Consider the following 24,441-nt stretch of genomic DNA (forward strand, 5'->3'; position numbering starts at 1 on the left):
AAACAGCAATTCGGCGGAGGTCCCAGGTGTTGGACCCCCACCCATCAGTATAAAAATCTCACTAATGCACATTTGTTTTTCTTTTTATATAACTTTCTGCTGAGATAAAATCACTTTAAGCGGATTGTGCCAACATTAACTGTTTTCATATAATTCAGCATGAAAAACTAGTTTTGAGATGATCTTTCTACTTGATTATAATGGCGCCCCTTAGTGTTTAATTGGTATAGTAATGTGCACGTCCACCTACTGAGCTGGATGGGCATGGTCGCACAGTCTCAGTTCCATCCTTCACCTGCCTCTACTGTTAGAAGCTGGGAAAGTTTACATGCACCAGAACTGTTATAGGAAAGAGCTGCAGCAGAAAGGACATGCCCGCGCGCTGTTATAGGGAGATGGCTGCATAACATCATGGAAGGAGGAACACCAAATAGGAGCGACTGAATCTTGCGGTAATTCTTGAAGGTACAGAAGTATTTGAAGTATCTCTGAACGTTGGCTTACAAATATACAGTGTGTGCAATTGTAGTGTGTCTGTGATTGGCCAATCTGTGCAGCAAACTGGGGGAGCGCAGATCCCAGCCTCAGGCGATTTATTACTTAACTATATTCACCATCGGGCTGTCTTGCAGCGCCGCTCTAGTCTATAGTACGTTCTACCTGTGGCAGGATGAGCTGCGGGCGAGGGTTCCATTTTTCATTACTGTATGTACAGTACCAGCCAAAAAACTCCTACTTGTACAGTATAAAACTCAGAGTGTGAAAGAAATATGGACACTGGGTAAAAAAAAAAAAAGGTAATACATGTTCCTGGACAGTGGAAGGAGCCACAACATACACAAATACAGCACATCCAACAGCATAAAGGGCAAAAACACATCCACAATAACGCACATGTAAGGCACTGCAGGATTTTCAGACTACAAAACAAAACAAAAAAATGGGAAGTTTTTACCAATGTGGCAAATGCAACCGATGGTGGGAGGATGCAAGAAAATTAGATTTTAGGTGTTTTATGGAGAAATGGGGACAAAGCCAACCTAACAAAGCTTTTTAAAAAAAAAAATAAATCTGTATCAGCTACAGAAACCTCACATTCCTTGAACACATTGCAAACCATTGACCTGACTCCATGCAAGCTACAGTAAGAGACCAGCTACTGTATATATTAAATCTATAAAATCTATAACCGCATATATCAGCGCATCCCCAGTAGCTGGCGGCTTTTCAGCTGAAAGTTCTTCTCCAGTTCACACAGAGCCTGCGCCCGCACATTGGCCGCCTGCAGCCGCTGCTTTAGCTCGGTGCACTTTTCTTGGGTAGGGGGATACTTGCTCCCATTACGGTTCTCTTTGCTCTCTGTACCAAAGTGGACGTTCTTCTTGCTGCGCATAGAAGACGATTTCTCCAAGGTAGGATCTGTAAATAGAAGGGAGAGGGTGAGACAAGGAAAAAAATATATATATTAAAGCGGTAGTCGTATTAAGACAGAATAGGGTATAAGTGTCTGATAGGAGGGGGTCCAGCTTTATTGGACTGTCGGAGATAGGCGAGTACATGCATGATAACTGCTCCATTCAGAAGGGGAAGCGCAGTGCAGTGGGAGGCTACAGCGGCCAGACCTCCTCCAATCGGGCACTTATCAGGGGATAAGGAGGGGGAAGGGGGGAATAAGTTGTCTTAAAAGGGCAAACACTATTTATTTTTTAAAAAGTCTATTCATACATGTGTTAGTCTATAAAATGGATTCTTAGAGCTAAAAGGGCTGCAGCACGTGGTAAAATGCTCAATAAGCTCCTGTAATGGACAGCAAGTTCCATGAAACTGAAATTCATTACTTTGAGACATTAAATCTTTTTTTTTGGGGGGGGGGTATTTCTGATCAGGGGATGACACGCACCACCCCTTCTTTCTGAGAAGCAGCAAGTCTAAATCAAAACATGTCTTAAGGGCATTTTTGGGGTATTTAGGAAAATTTTAAATGACTCTATAAAAAGAGGAGCTCTCTAAATTAATTCCTCTGTTGTGTGTCAGTGAATGACAACATTCTTCTTACCATTCAGAGGCTGATATAGACCAATTCTTACAGTACGAGTCCAGACAATCACTTTTAACCATTAGAAATGACTTGGATGACGTGTTAGATTGTTCCTGAAACGCTCCTGTTGTCAGCTGTGACATATCAGTCAAGCCGACGTGACCGCTGAGGATTGTGCTTGGCTGCAGCGGTCATGGGACCAAGATGTTTTGCGGTCTTTTGGTGACTTGAAGTGGCCAGGAGCTGAGCAGCGGTTGGACCACTGCTTGGTGAGTTTTTTTATTTTAATTTAGACACACAGGGGTAGTTGGCAGAAAGGCCAGGCAACCCCTTTAATACACACGAAGAAGTGAACACTAATGTAAAAATCTCAATGTGACACCTTTAAGATTTGGGATGATGAACGTAAGAGGCTGGCAGGTTTTACTCTTTTTCCCTTGTAGGCCATGTCATTCTCTCTCCCCCACCATAAATTGTTAGAAGAACACACTACAAAAATAATTTATTCAACATCACAAATACTCAACGTAGACAAGACAAAGCTCACATACTAACACAAAGGGTTAAAAAGAGACACTACTCAGGATAGTTCTGCCAATCAAGTAAAGCTTCGAGAGGCTTTCTGTTGGCTCTCATACCTAGTGCATTCTCCACACCGGTGCCGTAAAACCGTTGCTCCTTAAGGAGATTGAAGTTCTTCATCAAGTTTTCTGACCTGAAAACATGAAAAATGAGCAAAAAGTCAAAATCTGAACAGAAATATTAGCATCAGCCATGTCCAGTCTCCAGGGGTGGACTGGGAACTTAAAAGGGGTCCTCTCATTTCAGTAAGTGGCATTTATCATGTAGAGGAAGTTAATAGAAGCCACTTACAAATGTACTGTGATTGTCCATATTGCCTCCTTTGCTGGCTGGATTCATTTTTCCATCAGATTATACACTGCTCGTTTCCATGGTTACAGACCACCCTGCAATCCATCAGTGGTGGTCAAACTTGCATCATATAAGAGAAAGCACCAGCCTATGTGCACTCTCACGGTCCTGGCCACCAGAGAGGCCGACTCTTTTTCCTATAGTGTGCAAGCACGGCCACCACTGATGGATTGCAGGGTGGTTTGTAACCATGGAAACGAGCAGTGTCTAATGTGATGAAAAAAAATGAATCCAGCCAGCAAAGGAAGCAATATGGATAATCATAATACATTAGTAAGTGCCTTGTATTAACTTTCTTTACATGATAAAATGTTTATTGCTTAAGTGAGACAACCGCTTTAAAGTGGCCCTGGAAAAAAAAATACTAAAAAAGTGGCCCCGTTTTGTAGTCTGGTCCAAATTGATGGAAGGCAGGGTCATTGCAGCACATTATACCACCCCAACAGAGCCAAATACCACAGTCCATCACAAAATACATCCCCAAAAACTTCCACTGGCCGGCCGTGAGGAGGGCCCCGGCGGCACCCTGGGCAATTTCCCCGTGAGGTCTATGGCCAGTCCACTCCTGCCAGTCTCTGAACACAGATGTTGAATCTAGGAGACTATGATGTGAAACACATGCAGAACTCTGAATGAGACCATCACTTTAAATGTAAGTTTTGGGCAGAGGGCGCAATGTGGGTGGATTGTAGTCTGTACCCAAGCCACAAATCCCAGCCTGACCACAGGCTTTACGTTTGGACCATTAGGCTCCCAGTTAGGCCAGGATTTGCAGCTGTAGTGCGGACACTGCCATAATGTGGGAGTGTTTCAGTCTGAATGAGGCCTTCGTATATTTTTGTAGGAATACCACAAAAAACAAGAATATACAGATGGGCCAACTTTCAGAGGATGTCAGATAACCTCCTAGTAGATCTAATATGAAGCGGTCAGACTGTGTGACCCACTAGGAACAAGAACTGATGTGAGCAATGACGATCTCTGCACAGCTCTGAGGAAGAAGTTGGCGCAATAGGGTTAATTACTCTTAGGCCGAATGCACACAGCTGTGTTCCGGGGAAGAGAGCGGTCTGTGGTATGCCGGGCAGAATTCCTGTTCAGAGCAGGAGCACACTGCATCATTGGTTGCCATGACGCCGTGCGCTTCATGCAGCCGCTGCACTACAGTAATACACTCGTATTATCTATACGATTACTGTAGTGCAGCGGCGGCATGAAGCGCACGGCGTCATAGCAACCAATGAGGCCGTGTGCTCCTGCGCTGAACAGGAATCCAGCCCGGCATACCACGGACCGCTGTCGGCCTAGGAACACGGCCGTGTACATTCGGCCTTACCGGTAATTGGATTTTCCAATAGCCTCCACAACGGCACTCACAGAAGGGTGCCCCCGCCTCCACAGGACAGGAAACAACGTAGAAGCTCAAGTTTAAAAGGCCCCCTCCCTTTTCCTGCTTCAGTTAATGACATAGGACTCATTAGTAATGCAAAGCAAGTGTACTGAAATATTCAAATAATACATGATCACAATTATGTCACAGAAAAATAGAAATGGGTTGGGAAACTCCAGTGCTGTTGTGGAGGATATTGGAAAATCCAATTACCAGTAAGAGTAATTAACCCTTTTTCCCCCGGCGCCTCACAGGAGTAACAATTTTTTTTTTTTTTTTTTTTAGGGTGGGACTACCGCAGATAATACTTTTCTGCCAAGAGATAAATTATAGTTATGGAGCACATCCAATTTGTAATGTTTGAAGAAGGTACTAGGGTTCGCCCAGTGGCTGCCCTGCATATTTGATCCACAGAAACTGCCCTTGTAGAATGTGCCTCTCTCTCTTTAGGGGGGAGTCAAGCCCTTCTGAATGGAGCATAATTCAATGATATTTCTTATCCACCTTGAGATGGTACTCTTGCTTGCTGCAGATCCTTTTAGAGTTAATCTCAAGGATACCACGCACATCGTGTGGTCCTCCCTATTGGAAAGGTACCCACAGTAATATATTGACTTCTGTTTCCAATAGCTTCTATTTACCTTACGGCTAAAGTCCTTCTCTGTCCGGGTGTATCTCTTTCTACCAATGGTTCGGGACTCACACTTTCGCGGATCCGGTATTTAGAGTTCACAGCTCCTGCCCCGGCCGGTGGCGTGGTGCGAAAAATGAGTTAGTGGCCTGCGCTCTCACGGAGCAGCCAGTGACATCACTCCTGCAACTATGGAAAGTAGCAGGTTCCAAAATTCCTCCAACGCATTTCAGACAGATCACTGTCCTTCCTCAGGGGGAATTACAAGGCAAATCTTGTTAGGTGTCCTTTTAATGTGTGCTCGCTCTTAGGCCTCTTTCACACGGGCGTCCCGGATTTGCGCCGGATGAGTCGCGTGTGCATTGCGGGAAACCCGCGCGAGTGCGCACGCAATTTCAGTCAGTTTTGACTGCGATTGCATTGTTTAGTTTTTTTATTGCGCGGGTGCAATGAGTTTTGCACGCGCGTGATAAACTGAATGTGGTACCCGAACCCGGACTTCTTCACTGAAGTTCAGGTTAGGTGTTCCGTAGATTTTATTATTTTCCCTTATAACATGGTTGTAAGGGAAAATAATAGCATTCTTAATACAGAATGCTTAAAAAAAATATTAACTCACCTCATCCACTTGATCACGCTGCCGGCATAGTCTTCTTTCAGGACCTGCAAAAGGACCTTTGATGACATAATTGCGCTCACAACGTGGTGACGTCAGCGCAGGTCCTGCTGAATGAAGATAGACCATGCCGTCTAAGACCGTGAGGTAAGGTGGTCTGCAGGAAAAGGCCTGGATTTCCCCAACTCTTCTAGCCGATGTAATTACCAATAAAAAGGTGGTCTTAAGCGTCAGAAGTTTTAGCGGCTTTCCATGTTCTTCCAAATCTTGGAAGTTGTGCCCTTTTTACTGAACAAAAGGGTGGATATTACAGGATCTGACAGACCCTTTTGTTTCAACATAACTTGTTTAGTCTCCAAGCTGTTAGGTGTATTTGAGACACATGTGGATGAGATACCGGACCCTGATGCAATAGGCCTGAATATGATGGGAGAATCCGGAATTCCCCCGCTGCGAGGTTGAAAAGGAGGGGAAACCAGGATCTTTTCAGCCAAAATGTTATCAGAATTATCTGCACCTTTCCCTCTATCACCTTTATCAGCACTCGGTATTAAACTGAAGGGTGGAAATGCATAAAGGAGACCCTGGGGCGGATACAGCATCTACAAACAACGGCTGATCCTTCAACTCCTTCCCACCCAGCGCCGTAGTAGTACGGCGCAGCGGGACGCGCCTGGTAATACACTTACAGCCAATGCATTACAATACAGAAGTATTGTAATGCATTGTAAGTGGGATCAGACCCCCAAAAGTTGTAAAGAAAAAAAAGAAAAAAAAAAGATTGGGGGAAAAAACTAAAGTAGACATTAGATATCGCCATGTCCGTATCAATCGGCTCTATAAAAATATCACATGACCTAACCCCCCAGGTGAACACCATATAAAAATAAATAAAATAAAAAATAAAAAGACAAAAATGCAATTTTTTTGGTCACCTTACATCACAAAAAGCGTAAAACCAAGCTATCAAAAAGTCATATGCACACTAAAATAGTACCAGTCATCTCATACCAAAAAACATGAGCCCCTACCCAAGACACTAAAAAAAAAAAATCGTGCGGCCATCACCTAAAAGAAGTAGTATTCTTTATTCCACGGATAAAATGGTCATAGGCATTGGGCGGACAACACACTGCAGGCAAACACTTGTGGCGATGGCCGTTTTGCACCGCAGCGCTTCGTATGGCCAGAGGAAGCGCTGCAGCACAAAACAGCCATCGCAACAAGTGTTTGCCTGCAGTGTGTTGTCCGCCCAATGCCTATGACCATTTTATCCGTGGAATAAAGAATACTACTTCTCATTTTAGGTGATGGCCGCACGATTTTTCTACTTATCTATTATTACTTCCATTCTTTAGCAATCAACATTTTAATGTTATGGCCAGGGAAGACTTTCCTTTTCACCCAATCCTTGTAACATTTTATCCTAAACTGATTGAAGATGTAAAAAGGACTCTCAATCTTCATTGTAGTTCTTATTGTTTTTAATAATTTTTCTGTATCTTCAGGAATACAGAAAGGCTTCCCTGATTCGTCCTCAGAAGATTTGGAATCTGCCTGAGAATATTTCACCCTCATCAGAGTCTGGATCACATAGGAATTCCAATATATGTGAGGTTTATTGTTTTTGGGGGGGGGAAATCACTGCGAAAGGTGCACCACAATGATATGCAACTGACAACACTGGCTAATCCCTCAAGCTGATGTTAAGAACTGAGACTTTAGCCAAGGCCTTGGCTAAAGTCTCCGTTCTTAACATCAGCTTGAGGTGAGGGATTGGCCAGTGTTGTCAGTTGCATATCATTGTGGTGCACCTTTCGCAGCGATTTATGCATTTTTATATTTGCATCCACACATTATCCCATCTTGAGTAGGATGCCATTGTGGTGCATGTGATCCACTGCCGACATCCTCCATTGTATGCATTTTTTCTGGGGATTGCTGTTAGCAGTGGATCACATGCAGAGGAATTGCTCCCCTGGTTATAAACACGCCACAGTGTTTGGGGTTTTTGAGCATTTCCTCCCATGGCCACTTTATTTCAGTTATTTTTCTTGATGGTTGGGGGGAACCTCGTGGCAATCTTGCGTCTATCACCGCTTTTACTTCTTCCTTGATCATATTTCTTATGGATTCTAGGAAGGATGGGGATTCTTCAGTCACTACTTTGTCTGTACACCTAGGTAGGAGAAAGTGCTTTTTTAGACTTAAACGGCCGGGATTTTTTGCACATTTTCTCCGTGCCGAATCTCCACTAGAGGTTTTCACGGTGCTGGCCTCACTGCCCTATAAAGCAAGATAAATTTTTGGGGCGAACTAGCAACTAAGAAGTTTAAATTAAGGCCAACACCAGTGGGGGAAAAACAATACAACTGTGCTCCCCTTCCCCCAATAAAGGTAACATGTACTCGGGTTTACACATAAATTGGATGAAATCAGCAATTATGCCCCTATGGGCACATACGTGGCCCTCATAATACTGTAACTTATCGGATGTAGACCGCTTCAAGTATCTGGGAGTTGTGATCACCAGGGATCCCCAATTAGCGTATTCCTTAAATATAGCACCCCTGGAACCCCTGTTTACTGATAAATTTAGAACATGGAAGTCCCTACCGTTATCAACCATGGGAAGATTAAATCTGGTCAAAATGATTCTCTTACCTAAAGGGCTATACGTCCTGGCGCATGCATACACACCGGTGTCACAGGGTTTCTTTGGTCGCATTCATTCATTAGTGGCCAACTTTATTTTGGGGGAGTCTAGACAGAAACTTTCCCTTAGGGCTGTTTCACACGAGCGAGTCCATTGCAGGAATCACGCTCCGTGTGCGAGTGTGATCCTCCGCTCTGGACTTGCAGGAGCGCACGGCATTATCATGATTTCTAATGCTATGTGTCTCTGCATGGCCTTTTTTTCCACAGAATCATAGTGACATAAAGCTGTCAGTATGATTCTGTAGAAATAAGGTCAAGCAGAGACAGATAGCATTATAAATCATGATAATGCCGTGTGCTCCTGCAAGTCCAAAGCGGAGGATCACACTCACACACAGAGCGTGATTCCCGCAATGGACTCGCTCGTGTGAAACAGCCCTTAATGTTCTGCAGAGATCTAAGCTAGAGGAAGGAGCCGCCCTGCCTGATTTCTTCCTTCTTGAAATTCCTAGCTCCCTGGATCCCAACGTCAGAATTGCCAAATACCTAAATATTCCCTGAGATAATATTCCGCATGTCCTCCCTTTGGCAATTGATGGAGGGGTCACGTTCTGTCACTATGAGCTTGCTTCCTATACATAAATTGGCTCACCAGGTGTAGAGTGCTGCCAAGATGCAATCATTTAAGGATCTCCCGGGTGATATACCGATATGGGATAACCCCATGTTCACTCATCTGAAAGAATTGGAAGGACTGAACCTGTGGAAGTCCCACGGGGTTCTTACCCTGAGAGACCTATATGTTGGGGGCGCTCTGTGCTCCTTTTCGCAGATGCAGGAGAAAATTCGAGTTACCTCTTTAGATAACGCGTATCTCAGCTGCAGATAACAGCTCAATTTGGGGCAGGAGATCGGAAAATTTCAAAATACCCTTTAATAGGTGTTCTAAGATCATCATTTCTGTGCTTTATACGCACCTGCTCAATAACCGAATGCTGATGAACCCTCTTGCTGTCGAGGGAAAGTGGAGACAATCAATACCTTCTCTGACGGCTGATGACTGGAATGAAGCCCTGATGGCTCCAGTAAAGGTCTCTCCATCAATTAATAACAGGCTGATTCAGCTGTTTATTCTGCACAGAAGTTACCTCACGCCCACTAGACTACACAAAATGGGCAGGATATCACACAATAGATGCCATAGGTGCTCGCAGGATGGTGCTGATTTTTCGCACCTCATGTGGGATGGCACGTACTTAAAAGGGTTACCCCTGCTTCGTCCTGATGAAACTTGCCTTACTTGTTAAACTTCAATAAAATGAGTTTAAAAAAAATAAAAAAAGTAACGTGTGAGGCACAACTGTTAGGAGGAGACTTACCGGGCTCTGGGCAGCAGATGGATCCACAGGTTTACGGGACATGTCAGGAGCTTCCACAGGAGCAGACATACTGCACGAGCAGGACACTGTCTGATGCGCTCCATGCTCCCGACATTCCCCAGATATCCGCCAGGCCTCTGACGTCAAGAGCCAGCGGAAGTGACGCACAGACCTGGCAAAGCGGAACTATTGCCACGAGAGTTCCGGCCTATTAAGCACATGAGCGCGATCCTTTGCTTCCCGCTGGTGCCGTAACCGGGGAAGCGGATGCCCAGGGCCGCCTTCACTGAAGGGCTTACGCCAAAGGAACGGGACAGAGGCACCAGGCCCTCTTCAATCCCCGTCCCCTGCACAGACCCTCCTGGATGGGGCAAACTACCAGGCCGTGCGAATCTTCACTTGAACTCCCGACTCTGCAGGAGTGGCTTCCATGCGAACCCTGAGGACAGGAAACAACAAGTGAAGCGGGTAAAGGGAGGGGGCCTTTTAAACTTGAGCTTCAACGTTGTTTCCTGTCCTGGGAGGCAGGGACACCCTCCTTTGAGTGCAGTTGTGGAGGCGCCGGGGAAAATAAGCATGAATTTTAGTAAGCATGATATCTGTATACCTAACCTCTTGTTGAATTCCCATTGAAAGTGAATGTAAGCGATTTTATTGGCCCATGTTAGGAATAGCGACGTTTCAGACCATATACAAGGGCTTTTTTCATTTTTAGATACCAACTAAAGAGATATAATGTCTTACCTTGTTAGTTTGTCTTCTGCAAGTCTCTCCCGTACACACAGCTCTCGCTCTCGTTCTGGGAGGAAAAAAAATTAAATGCTGAGCAAATCCTACTACAAATTTCATGCCTTGAGAACTTGTGACTGAATATTTACACATCTGATGGGGTGGGGGGTGTTACAACAGTGCCTAGGACCCAAGTGATGCTTAGATGGAAACAACTGTTTGCAGGGCACGAATTGAGTGCAAGAAAACACCAAATCCCCATATACTGCCGACAGTGAAATGGCTAGCTAGTGCGATAGTAGGGAAAGCCTCCGCCTGCTGCTGCTCTTCGGTCCCTCTACGAGTCTGATACCAACTCAACACAGGAAATTCCAGCTCAGCCGGTCAGCACTTGAGGCTTGTCAGCACTGTGGCCTCTGAAAGGCTGAGTGGGCATTTCCAGTGTGATGAGATGTAACCAGGAGGTAGGGACCACAGGAACCCAGGCAGCATCATAATAGGAGCACAGGGATCGGTGAGGGCAGTGTCGCCGATTTTATTTACTCTGCCATTAGCAACCATTTTCCTGCTGGTAAATTCCTTAAAAGGGATTCTGCACTTTGTTTTAACTAATGATTATCCTCTGGATAGATCAGCAGCTTCTGATCGGCGGGGGTCCGACACCCGGGACCCCCGCAGATCAGCAGTTTGAGTAGTGCCGCAGCCTTGTCACTGTTTACCACAGGCCCGCTGACGTCACGACTAGTATCAACGAGCGTGGGCGGGGCTAAGCTCCATTCACTGAACAGAGCTTAGCCCCGCCCACGCTAGTTGATAGTCGTGACGTCAGTGGGCCGGCGGTACTGGAGCCGCGGCGCTACTGGAGCGCCGCTGCCTTCTCAAACAGCTGATCGGCAGGGGTCCCGGGTGTCGGACCCCCGCTGATCAGAAGCTGATGATCTATCCAGAGGATAGATAATCAGTTAAAACAAACTGCAGAACCCCTTTAAGGGTCCACACAAAACACACAACTAAGCACAGGTGGTTTTTTGAGGGCTGTAAAAAAAAAAATATATATAAAATAAATTTAAAAAAAAGTCAGAAAGACAAGAGACTACCTAAAAGGAAAAAAAAGCCGAAAGCATATTTCCCCATGAGCTGGCAAAAAAAACATATGACATAAAACATAAAAGTACAGAAAAAAAAAGGCAGCAAAAACCTACATGTGAATCTATCCTAATAGCGCTTCCCAGGATTTTAATACGGATGTCTTATTCTCAGGATGGGCCATTAATATTTTATCAGCAGAGATCAGACACCCCCCGCCGATCTGTTTTAGCGTAGCTCTGGAACTACTCCAAAACAACTGATCAGCTTGGGTGCGGTGTGTCAGAATGCGGCCAAACAGATATTGCAAGCCTATCAATATTAAAATTCCAGAAAACCCCTTTAACGGCACAAGATTTTTCATTGTTAGATTCCAAGAGCCATATTTTTTTTTTACACTTTACCATCAGTGCAGCAAAAACAGCAGTTCCGCCATGGTTTAGTTTTTGCCACAGTGGGGGGGAAAAAAAAAAAAAAAAAACACATTCTATGGATCATTAGCGGTGCCAATTGTTTTAGTTAAGTCCGATGAGCGGCCACCTTAAAAACAGTGGTTGTGAAGAAGTTGGCATAAAACGCTCCTAAAATAAAACTATAACATTTATGGTGGAGGGGAATGCCGCTTTGAGGCACCTCATTATCATTGAGTTCAAACTCTGAGCATTACTTTACACTGAGGTGTATGTTCTATACATTCGTTTGAAGTGAAGCCCAATTTAAGGACATGGAACTTGGCTTTTGAACCACACATTTGGCTGGAGGGTATGGTAATAATCCCTATGCCGTATTTATTAAAATGAACGTACGCTCTAGTAGCTCCTCTCGTTCCTTTAAAGCCTTCTCCCGCGCCAGCAGCTGCTGTTCTTTTAACCGTAGCTCGGCGAGGACTGGATCCGGCTGGAGAAGTTGGTCTTGTTCTGCAGATCGACGAACACGCTTCTCACCTATTCTGTTTTGTTCCTCTAACACCCAGTCTGCTAATAGGGAGTGCTGCAATATCTCCTCAATGGAAGGTCTTAAGTAATCCTGTAAGAAGAAAGAACCACCAAGTCACAAAATGCACATCTACAAAGCAAGACAGACACTGGTGGAGTAGTAGAGTGCAATGTACGACTTCTGCTCCATTCAAACTACTCCAATTTTTTTTTTTTGTGGTGATGAGGAACGATGGCTGAGGACGTCCATTCCAGTGATCGATGGGATTCTCAACCAGATATTTATCAATTATTGTGATTATTCTACAAATGTTCCCTGTGGGACAACCCCTCTAACATGGGAAAGAAGTAACTTCAGCGTGTCATGTATATAGTCGAGTACTCAGCAAGGGAATCCAGGGGCCGCAGGGAGGCCAAGAGCCCACCACTAGTCTATAGACTCAACTACACAGGTCTGTTTAGCACCGTCCAGGGGCACGAACGCCTGTCTGTAGGTGAGCACTTTGCCAACTCATGCTTGTTCCAGGGCAGTTACTACCCAGTTTCTGCAGCAGAAATGGCTGCCTGTCCAGGGGTGAAAGATTCCCAGGAGAGAGTTTTAGGAACATGGCTACATCACGTGGCTACAGAACATACAGTCCGGTTTTTACCAATAAAATTCATGGACAGAAGATTTTGAATGACAGTAAATACGTGTTGCCCGGGTCACTTATTTCATTACGACTCAATTCAACATACGCTCACCTTCAGATTCAGCATTTTTGTAAGAATTTGGTTCAGTTCTTCAGAATATCGATAGGGGATTCTCCGAAATTTTCCTATTCTGATCTTTTCTGCCAACTCCTTTTGGTTAAAGGCAGTAAATGGCGGCCTAAAAACAAAAAAAAAAGTATATATAAATTGAAATAAAATAAACACCACACACGACACCTTACTACTCACAAAACGTTAAGGATATTTGGCTTTTGGGTGAAATTTATGGAAAACATCAAAAAGTTCCCACTCCAGTGATTTTATTATATCATGAAAGTCGGGCATTTAAGTAGAAGCAGCAATGGTGATTTCCTCCAACCCCAGCGGTGGGTATACCCCCACAAAAGGTCAGTGTCTCAATAACTTGTCATGTGGCCTTCAGCATCAATTACAGATTGACAACGACGTCTCCTGCTGTCAGCTTACTGTCTGCTTAAGCATGGCATCCCATTGGGCGATTTTTGGATCAAACACCTGTTGTGAATTTTGCCGTTAAGCTCTTTTGTTAGGCCCCCTTACACGAGCGAGTTTTCCGCACGGGTGCAATGCATGTGAACGCATAGCACCTGCACAGAATCCTGACCCATTCATTGCAATAGGTCTGTGTTACATGAGCTTTTTTTTCCCCCCATGAATCAGTTCTGCGTTACGTGAGGAATCGCAGCATGTTCTATATTGTGCGTTTTTCACGCAGCTCTGGCCCCATAGAAGAGAATGGGACTTCAGTGAAAAAACGCATTGTATCTGGATGTAATCCGGGTGCAATGCATTTTTCACTGATGGTCACTAGGAGATGTTGTTTGTAAACCTTCAGGTTTATTTTTCACACGCGTGAAAAACACATCAAAATGGATTGCACCCTTGCAGGAAATAATTGCTCTTAAAAGGTAATTGTTTTTCTTGAAACCCATGACGGCACCCATGCGACTAGGACCTCCCATCTGGGACAGGAAACCTGAAGAGATAAAATGGTTCACCCCCACCACATCTCAGTGATTATAATAAACCAAAATCCGAGGTGTGCCAACCACCAAGCAAGAAGGATTAAAAGAACAGAGCACAACATGAATAGTAGAAAGAGAATCCATCCGGTAGTTCCTCTAAATTTTCAAGGAAAAGAGGCTCTATCACTTTTTTTTTTATTAGGGAGGGAAATTTTTGGGATGCGTCATGGGTTTCAAGAAAAACAATTACCGGTAAGAGCAATTATGGTTTTCCCCCCTCACCCATGCGAGACTAAGCTAAAAAACAGACAAAATGAGGGGGGGGGCGGGGTATGGGGAGAGCTCCAAGTAGCAGCTCTATCAGGGCCAGAGAAGCATCTGCCCTCTCTGCCCAAGAGGTCGCAATGGCCCTAGTAGAATGAGCCCCAAACCCCCTTGGAGGGGGCAGACTAAGGGAAGAATAGCAAGAGAAATAGCATTCTTTACCCATCTAGCAATAACGCTAGTGGAAACCTTGCGGCACCTACACTTTTGGATTAGGAGATTTTCATCTATCCTCCAAGGAGAAGTGGAATCTAGGTAAAAATTTAAAAAAAGCAGACAATGAAATTTTTCTTCTGACGGATTCGCTGGATTTGGCCAAAAGGAGGGAAGAACCACATCCTGACTTCTGGGAAAATCTGAGACCACCTTCAACTGGAAAGATGGAATTAGTCTGATGATAACTTTATCGTCCAAAAATGTGGTATAGGGAGGGAAAGCAGAAAACACTTGAATCTCAGAAACCTGTCTAGCACAGGTTATTGCTAGAAGGAAGGCCATTTCAAAAGGAGAGCATTTTAATAGAAATCTCATTTAATGGTTCAAACAGCTTTTGAGATAAGGCAGAAAGAACCGTATTCAAATCCCAGGGAGGAGGAGACAATGGTCTTAAGGAAGGATGTAACCTAGAGGCTGCTGACAAGAATATTTTAACCCCTTAGGAACTTAGGACGTACCGGTACGCCATGTTTGCCGAGTCCTTAAGGACCGAGGACATACCGGTACGTCCTAACTTTAAAACTGCATTGCGGCGCAGCGGGGGTTAATCACAACAGGATGTCAGCTGAAATCATGCATCCGGTCAATGCCGGGGGGGGGGGGGGGGGGGGGGATTGGGTTGCGGTTTTGCCTTATCCTGCGGGCGGCGGTGCCATCGGGTCCCCATGCGGCTGTAGGGGGGGGGACCCGATGGCATGGAAGGCAGCGCGTCCGAGACAACCTGGTCTATAAAAATATCACATGATCTAACCTGTCAGACGAATGTTGTAAATAACAAAAAATAAAAATAAAAACTGTGCCAAAACAGCTATTTGTTACCTTGCCTCACAAAAAGTGTAACATAGAGCAACCAAAAATCATATGTACCCCAAAATAGTACCAGCAATACTGCCACCCTATCCCGTAGTTTCTAAAATGGGGTAACTTTTTTGGAGTTTCTACTCTAGGGGTGCATCAGGGAGGCTTCAATTGGGACATAAAAAAAAAAAACACAGTCCAGCAAAACCTGCCTTCCAAAAACCGTATGGCATTCCTTTCCTTCTGTGCCCTGCGTGTGCCCGTACAGCGGTTTACGACCACATATGTGGTGTTTCTGTAAACTACAGAATCAGGGCCATAAATATTGTTTGGTTTGGCTGTTAACCCTTGCTTTGTAACTGGAAAAAAAAAATTAACATGGAAAATCTGCCAAAAAAGGGAAATTTTGAAATTGTATCTCTATTTTCCATTAATTCTTGTGGAACACCTAAAGGGTTACCAAAGTTTGTAAAATCAGTTTTGAATACCTTGAGGGGTGTAGTTTATAGAATGGGGTCATTTTTGGGTGGTTTCTATTATGTAAGCCTCGCAAAGTGACTTCAGACCTGAACTGGTCCCTAAAAATTGGGTTTTTGAAAACTTCTGAAAGATTTGCTTCTAAACTTCTAAGCCTTGTAACATCCCCAAAAAATAAAATATAATTTCCAAAATGATCCAAACATGAAGCAGACATATGGGGAATGTAAAGTAATAACTATTTTTGGAGGTATTACTATGTATTATAGAAGTAGAGAAATTGAAACTTGGAAATTCTCAATTTTTTTATAAATAAAAATGATTTTTTTTTACTTCATTTTACCAGTGTCATGAAGTACAATATGTGACGAAAAAACAATCTCAGAATGTCCTGGATAAGTCAAAGCGTTTTAAAGTTACCAGGGGGTTAAAACTAGCCTGAGGTTTACGGAAAAAATAATAATAATTAAGTTCTCTGGGGAACCGGAAACCCCTTCTTTCCATCAGAGGCTCTCTCTAAGATGTCATCCAGAGAGGAACCAATCTAGAACCTTCACAAGGGAGAGAGCAAAGTCTAAACTTGGACCCTGAATACCCTTTCTATGATCTAAGCCAAATAGCACGCCTTTCTGCATTTGACATAGCGGCTGCTCTGGCAGAAAAACGGGCCACGTCAGTACAAGCGTCTGCAAGGAAGTCTGCTGCCTTGAGAAAAGTAAGTCCTCTCTGGGGGTTTTGTCTCCAATATAGGATTCTAATTGACCTAACCATAGCCTTAAGTGACCAGGGGGCGGCAATGGCCAGCCTGAGACTTGTAAAGGCCCATTCCAAAGTACGCTCAAGATAAACATCTGCTCTTTTATCTAAAGGGTCTCCTAAAACAGCCCAAATCAAACGGAAGAGTAGATATTTTGGCTATTTTGACTACAGGAGCATCAACAGCTGAAACTGTCCTATACGCCCGCCACTGACTCAAACTGATATTTTCTTTTAACAGAATTCGGTATAAAAAGAATTTCTGTCAGGGTTTTTTCATTCTTTTCTAATCAATGCTTCTATGTTCTGATGAACGAAAAAAATAAAAAAAATAAAACCCTATGGCGCTTAGGGCCAAGGCCCTCAAAAACTTGGTCGGCAATAGTCTTAGGCTGTTTAACGTCCTCCAACTACATCGTGGTTTTTACGGCTTTTAATAGGGGCTCAATATCTTCAGATGGAAAAAACACTTTCCCCGCTGAATCCTCATCTGAAGACATAAATTTAGACAATAACTCCTGACCTGATTCTAGGTCTTCATCTTTACCAGAAAGATCAGAATCCATGTCGAGGTACCCCTTTCCGGTGATTTCGGACGGCCCCAACTGAAGGACTTCACTTCAGATTGTAGCATGGTTTTAGATAAGCTATAGGATTCTTCCATGACTAACTTATCTATACAAGCGTTACATAATTGTTTAGCACAGGGATGCTCAACCTGCGGCCCTCCAGCTGTTGTAAAACTAAAACTCCCACGATGCCCTTCTACCGGCTGTCAGGGAATGATGGGAGTTGCAGTTTTGAAACAGCTGGAGGGCCGCAGGTCGAGCATGCCTGATTTAGCATATGCAGCTGACGACGCTACTCTACATCCTCCACATGCCTTATGTTTAGTTTTGCTGGAAGATTTCTTAGCTGTTTTTGCTACCTAAAAAAAAACACACCACCCAAAATTATTAATAGAGGGTCAATCTCACCCAAAGCGAAGAGTCAAGCTTCCCCACTCAGGTCCAATACAGGGCTTGTGGGCCTCGAGGGTTCCAAGGGATCGATGCGTCCAGCATCACCTGGTTCCAACATCTTAGTGGAGACTCCAGATCCTTGCCAGCACTGTGTGTGTACCATGGCTGGCTGTCCCCTCCTGCTGCCAACTTGTTACGCGCCTCGGCTTCTTTTAACAGTAAGCCCAACAGAAAAACCTAATCCATGAGGCCGACAAGCCCCTCCCCTTCCTGTTAGCACCACCGGCAGAGTTTTAATGCCCCGTCACGCATGAGAGCATCGGAGCACTCTCCGCCATCTTAGAAGTGGGCCGCCGGACTATCATGGACAGGAGCCGCCTGAACACGGCTCCCCAATGAGGCAGGACAGGCTTAGGTGACTGCTCCCACCGGATACTTACGCCGCTAGGGCTAGGTCCCGTTACGGTGTTGTAGACCCGGACCTCCCCCAGCCCTCCGAGGTGAGAACCTAAAAAGGAAACTCCTCAGGTACCTCCTATCCGGAGGGCAGAAAACCTGAACTGGGTTGTGGTGGGGGTGTGAACCATTTTATCTCATCAGGTTTCCTGTCCCGGATGGGAGGTCCTAGTCACATGGGTGCTGTCATGGGTAAGGGGAAAAAAAAACTGAACGCAATCGCAGTGACAACTGACTGAATTTGCTTGCAAAATGTTGCGAGTTTCACTGAACACATCCTGAGCCAATCCGTATCATTCGTGTGAAAGGCCTTAGAGAACAGCAAGTTGTGCTAATGGACATGTGACCTTCTCTAAACTTTTGAATACACCTGTAAAGCCAAATATCCCTAACTTTTTGTGAGAAAGAGAAAAAAATTTTTTTTTAAATGAGAGAACAAGATCAGCTGTTTGAAGAGAAATCGTGCGCCGTGCCAGCACTGCCTCCTCTTCATTGTTTACCTGCTTGCCATTGCATCCGCAGTGATGAGCAGTGTAATGACACCTAAGCGGTCCTATTCATTTCAATGGTATGGCTCGTTCCTATACAAGAGTATACTACAGAGCCGTCCCATAGAAGTGAGTGGGGACAGCGTCTTGTAATTACACTGCTCACCACCGCAATGTTGACGGCGAGCAGGTAAACCAGGGAAGGCTGAGCTCACTTGAATGGGTCCGCAAATCTGGAGATGCGGTGCGGGACGGAAGCACTATGGAGTGCTTCTCTGAGGTTACGATCCATGCTTCAGTTCCGATAAAATAAAATAAAATCACAGCGAACAAGTTCTATTTTTAGTTTTTGATCTTTTTGCAAACGAACGGATTCAACTTGAATGGGTCTGGATCTGTTCCAGCCGCCGCACAGACGTTGCCCGTGCATTGGGGACCGTAAATTGAGGTCCCCAATGCATGGAACGAAACCACAACGGCCGTGTGCAAGAGGACTTAGAAAAACAGCCAAGCATGTTTGCATGCTGGGAGTTCTAGTTTCACAGCAGCTGAAGGTTGTGATTGGTTGCTATGGGCAACAAAGACAGTTTTCCTAACACTGCCCCAATGTGCTTACCTGGTAATTCCCTGTCATTCCAGAATTGCCACTCTGGTGCGCCCGCTGATCTTCGTATACTAGGCTGAGGCAATGACATGAAACTGACAACATGTGACCACAGATTGGCTGCAGTGGTCGCAAGTTATCAACGTAATATCGCTGCAGCTGAAAAATACAGCGGTTTATTATTTTATACACTTTATCCTCACCCCCAAAGCAAATTGTTTTTTTTAGTTTTTTTAAACAAAGGATCCCTTTAATTTGAAAGGGCACCATGTAATACTAGATCTCTGTGCTGCCAAGAAAAAAATATATATATATATTTGCCCGACTACTTTGCCACAGCACCAGGGTGGAAATAGGAAAATCCTATTAGGAGGCAAGAGAACTGAGGAAAGCAGAGGACATGGTACTTACGAAAGAGCACACAGCTCATAAAGAAGGCAGCCCAGGGACCAAATATCCGACTTCTCATTGTAGGACATTCTGTTCATCTGCTCCTAAAGAAGAGGAAAATATTAAGTCTATCCCAAACTGGATGTACCCTGAGGAACGGTGCCTACTGCTCCGTCAGGACAAGGAGAATGGTAAGATCGATTTCTATACAAGACCTGATGAGTACGGTGTGCCACGACCTGTAGACAGGTTCCAAGTGTCCATCTATACAGTAATACCAGACCCTATTATCAGGGAGCCACATACCGGAATCCAGACGGTCGCAAGACCCAGGATTCTGCCATCAGGTCCAGTGTATAACTTACTCTTTTGGGCCCCAATGAAAGGGAAGCCAGTAATAGTGCCAGGCTAGTGGAGCACTACTGTAATATCAGCATATCGCCACATGATCCAAAATACCCGACGACGATAGAGGTGACATGGATAAAAGGTACTTACGGGCGACATGTAATAGGGAGTGCCGACAAAGGTTTTTGCAAAGCTGGTGTCATGGTGCAATATCCTGGCTAAGCCAAAGTCACCGAGCTTCACGTTCTTCTTGGCATCGAGGAATATGTTGGCAGGTTTCAGGTCCCGGTGGAGAACAGTATGACCGCCATCACCTCTTTTGTGACAATCCTTTAGGGCTAAAGCAAGCTGGGCGAATACCCGCAGTATGAAGTCCTCTTCTAAATACTGCCTGTGGGGAACAGAAGAAACGAAGGCAAGAACATTTAGGAAGACCTGTAGGCTAAAGAGCGATAGCGCCGTCAGTGGATACAGTCTATATTACAGCACCGTATGACGGTATACTTCATGTACAGCTGCAATATACACAAAGTCATCTTCCAAGGAGCCCCACAGGCTAAAACTGGCACCTACCTCTCCTTGGTGCATTTGGAGATCAGGCTGGCCAGGTCTCCTCCCTCACAATACTCCATCACAATATAAAGTGTAGTATTGGTTCGGTCTATTATACGGTCGTAGTAGCGCACGATGTGGGGGTGTTTAAGTTCCCGTAACAGGTTCACTTCGGACACTAGCATCTGCTTCTCAGACTCGCTCATGGTGCCGTAGTCCAACTCTTTCCACACAAGCACCTGCAGGACATACATTTGTACTGTTATATACACACATTTATAGCGGGTCTATCCTGACTTTAGGCCCTAATGACAGTAGGCAACCTTACAGATTTTAGCCGCAGCAAGTGGGCTGAAGTGGTTGTTTAATGTTTGAGCAGACATCCCCTGGGGTCCTCCCCTGAACATAAAAGACTAACACCCACTGCCAGCAGCTTCTGGTCCCCGCAGGTCCAGGAAGCGGCTTGGTCCCATGACTGCTGCAGCCAATCAAAGGCCTCAGTGAACACCACGGCAAAGCAGTGTTGTACCATTCTAGCTACCGTGACTGCTGAGGCCTGGGATTGGCTGTAACAGTCACAGGGGGCCAAGCAGCTTCCTGGTCCTGCAGGGACCAGAAGCAGCAAGGGACGGAGCACCGGAAGGACCACAGACAGGCGAGTGGGGTCTGTTATGTGCAGGGGAACAGGGCAGGATCCCAGGGATTGGCTCCAAGGCCAACCAACCCCTTTAAGACAATGTTAGGCTGTGCTACAGTGTTCTTCACAGTGGGAATATGGAAAGAACCATACATCCCTTTCTAGCATTAGAAAATTGCTTTAACGGTGGATACAAATGTCTCAGATGCAGATCCATCTCCAGAAGGGGGGGTCCCAGGTCCCGCCTCACTAGTCACTGACCACCACATGCAAGGGGAATGAATGGACAGGTGGATCAAACGTTTCTGTGATTGAAGTAGCCGCCTCTCCATTCATTCTTTATAATTGTGAAGGGCTGACTTCTGGAAGAATGAAGGGGCCACTGCGCTACCCCAAGTGAATGCAGCTGTGCACAGCGGGAAGACCAGGCGCTGAACCCTAGTCCTAGGTCGTCACTGTATGAGAGGAGAACGCGACTTTAATAGGTTTACATCCCTTTTTATTTTACAGTTTGGATCATTTAGTGCAGACGGCGCCATGAAGTCAGGGCTGCGCGGCACAGGCCAATCAACCGCTGCAACTTTCTTACCGTCGGCTGCACGGCAACAGATGTGAATGAGAAGAGTCACGTACAGGTCGTCAGTCATCTGTACAGGACTCTCAAAAGGTTTCCATTGCAGAAAATCGGACACCTCTCGAAGCAATGCTCTACTCAAATCAACAGCCCTTGGCTTAGAACGGTGTCAGATTAGGGATCCTTCATTCATTCGGACTGGATCTGAAGTGCATGACCCGGCCTGACAGATTTACCATTGCTTAGTCAGATTCTGCAGGAGCTTTATAAAACTGGCATAAGGTAGAAGTGGAGTCTTTGCTCATAGAAACCTGTCAGTCTAACGTAAAATTTCCAGTGGCCATTTACATGAAGGGAATAACCAGATTGATCGCTTTAAAGGGAACCTGTCACCAGTTTTATGGTGTCCTAACTAAGGGCAACATAAATAAGTGACTGATTCTCTTAGCACAATGCTGGGTCACTTTCTTTAATTGACCCAGTCAATCTGCCAACATCTTGTATTGAAAAGCTCCAGCTGATAATGATGAGTCCTGAATATTCATGAGCTCCTGACTCTCCCCGCCCACCTGCTGCTGAATGACAGTTATTTTCCATATGAATCAGCAGCAGGTGTGCAGGGGAGTGGCTATAGCTCTGAATTAAATATACGCTGGACTCAATGACATCACGCCGGACTCAAATCAGCTCATTAGCATGCGGCATCTTTGTGTGTATATTATGAGGTAACCATCTGTCACACCAGTAAGTGAATACATCTAAGGTACTTTTTAGTAGTTAATTATTATAATCTAACTAATTATATACAATCAAATATCCACATGACAGGTTCCCTTTAAGCAACTAATTCGCTTTCCCTACGCAGCAGTTTTGATAAGTTACCCCCATTTCTCGCACTGGTTATACACAGTCACACAGACAGGGGGCGCTGCCCGGAGAAGCGCAGGTGAGCAGCTCAGCACAAGGTGAGGCCCCCACGTGATCAACAACTGTTTCATCCACAGCGCCACCTAGTGTCAAGGTTAAGAACAGCTCTACAGACAGACAACCCTCGCCACCCGCTGGCACTGACCGTCCCGTCCCGCTACCTCGCAGCCACCTACCTTCCCGTCTGTTCTCCTACGGATCTTCTGACATTTCCCATAGGAGCCAGAACCTATCGTGTACAGGACCTCGTAGTCCTCCACCCTGGACGGCATGCTCCTGGAGTCTCCTACTCGTGTACGTCCCCCTACAGTTCTTAGGTCCGGTTCGGAATAACCGGACACAGAACAGTCCCGGCCCCTGCAGCCAAAGCCACACAGCACTAGAAACCGTTTGAACGTAGTGCCTTCCTAGTGTCCTGCGCGGTGATTGGCTACAGGCTATAAACTTCCCGCCTGCTGATTGGCTAACGGCTCCTGGCATCTCATTCGCTGATTGGTCGTTGCGATCGACACAACACGCGGCCTCCCAGCTGTTGTTGTCAGAGTCAGCGGTGGAATGGGCGGGGCTGGAAGCTGGTTGCCAAGCGACAGACGCGGCGCGATTCGAAAGCGGGTGTTTGAAACGGAAGTTGGTCTTAGGTCACATGAGCCCTACTGTATCGTAACAGCGCCACCTATCAGTCAGAAGTGGTTACAACAAGCTGTCAGCCAAGCTGTAAAGCACTTTGGGGGAGCCCACAGCAACCAATCGGATTTTTTTTCCTTTCATTTATCAGAGCTCTTTTGGAAAATATCGAGTATAGAATATTTCGAGGGGCACTCTAACTTCTGGATATATTTGGACAATTGCAATTTTGAAATGGAATGTTTCTAAAACCTGATAAAAAGTGAATAAAATGTATTACCAAAACATATATATATATATATATATATATATATATAGAAAACTCCTCGAGGTGATAGGTGGGTGCGGGATGACGCTGCCACGTCAATCAAACATCCACCTCACTCATTTGATGGTTCCTGGATAATACACAATAAAATAGTAAACATAAAAGAAATGATAAAATGCGCATAGAGACGGGGTCAAGACATACAATAACGTGTAGAAAATGTAATATCGAGCCCCTCTCACTGGATGTTATATGTAGCACGGACCCCTAAAGTTGACAATATATAGTCTCTATTTTTTGTTGATGTTCAGTGGCCTCAAGGGACGTTGACCCCCACCTATCAGCTGTTTGAGAAGGCACTGGCACTAGCAGTAGCACAGCGCCGTACATTGTATAGTGGTTGTGCTTGGTATTGCAATTCAGCCCCATTTACTTGTATGGGGTTGAGCTGCGCCTAGGTCAGGTGACCAGTGAACATGATGTCACAGGCCTAGGAAAAGCTGGGGAAGGCTGCAGCGCTACTGCGAGCACCTGTGCCTTCTCAATCAGCTGATCTCAAAGGTGTTGCTACCAGGTACTAACCATGCAGGGTGCCCAAAATTTTGCTTCGGGCCATTTTCCTTTTTTATTATTTTGAAAATATAAAAGATGAAAATAAAAAATATTTTTTTCTTAAAATAAGGCCTCATGCACACAACCGTTGTGTGTTTTGTGGTCCGCAAATTGCGGATACGCAAAACACGGATGGCGTCTGTGTGCGTTCCACAATTTGCCGAACGGCATGGACAGCCATTGATAAAACTGCCTATTCTTGTCCGCAAAACGGACAAGAATAGGACAGGTTATATTTTTTTGGCGGACCACGGAACGGAGCAACAGATGCGGACAGCACGCGGTGTGCTGTCTGCATCTTTTGCAGCCCCGTTGAAGTGAATGGGTCCGCATCAA

At 45.2% G+C, this 24,441-nt stretch overlaps 1 protein-coding gene across 1 annotated transcript; it reads right to left on the reverse strand.

The window, feature by feature from the left end:
• Positions 1-809: 809 nt before the first annotated feature.
• On the reverse strand, positions 810-22,994 carry NEK2 (NIMA related kinase 2). The gene is made up of 9 exons (XM_040427580.1): positions 22,778-22,994; positions 20,485-20,702; positions 20,062-20,302; positions 19,585-19,667; positions 13,140-13,266; positions 12,267-12,486; positions 10,390-10,444; positions 2,677-2,753; positions 810-1,419 (listed from the first exon to the last, which is right to left on the reverse strand). The coding sequence occupies exons 1-9, from the start codon at positions 22,871-22,873 to the stop codon at positions 1,199-1,201; spliced, it is 1,338 nt and encodes a 445-aa protein (XP_040283514.1). The 5' UTR covers positions 22,874-22,994; the 3' UTR covers positions 810-1,198.
• Between the last annotated feature and the right edge of the window lie 1,447 nt (positions 22,995-24,441).

This window comes from Bufo bufo, chromosome 4 (genome assembly GCF_905171765.1).
Source record: "Bufo bufo chromosome 4, aBufBuf1.1, whole genome shotgun sequence".
Classification (NCBI taxonomy): Eukaryota; Metazoa; Chordata; class Amphibia; order Anura; family Bufonidae; genus Bufo; species Bufo bufo.

What these genes read in the sequence shown, in the direction of transcription:
- NEK2 (XM_040427580.1), bottom strand. Translation starts at nt 22,873, where the DNA reads ATGCCGTCCAGGGTGGAGGACTACGAGGTCCTGTACACGATAGGTTCT. An exon ending in TCCAAATGCACCAAGGAGAG is followed by an intron (nt 20,303 to 20,484) that starts GTAGGTGCCAGT and finishes TGTTCCCCACAG; the next exon opens with GCAGTATTTAGAAGAGGACT. An exon ending in TATGAGCTGTGTGCTCTTTC is followed by an intron (nt 13,267 to 19,584) that starts GTAAGTACCATG and finishes TTTTGTTTTTAG; the next exon opens with GCCGCCATTTACTGCCTTTA.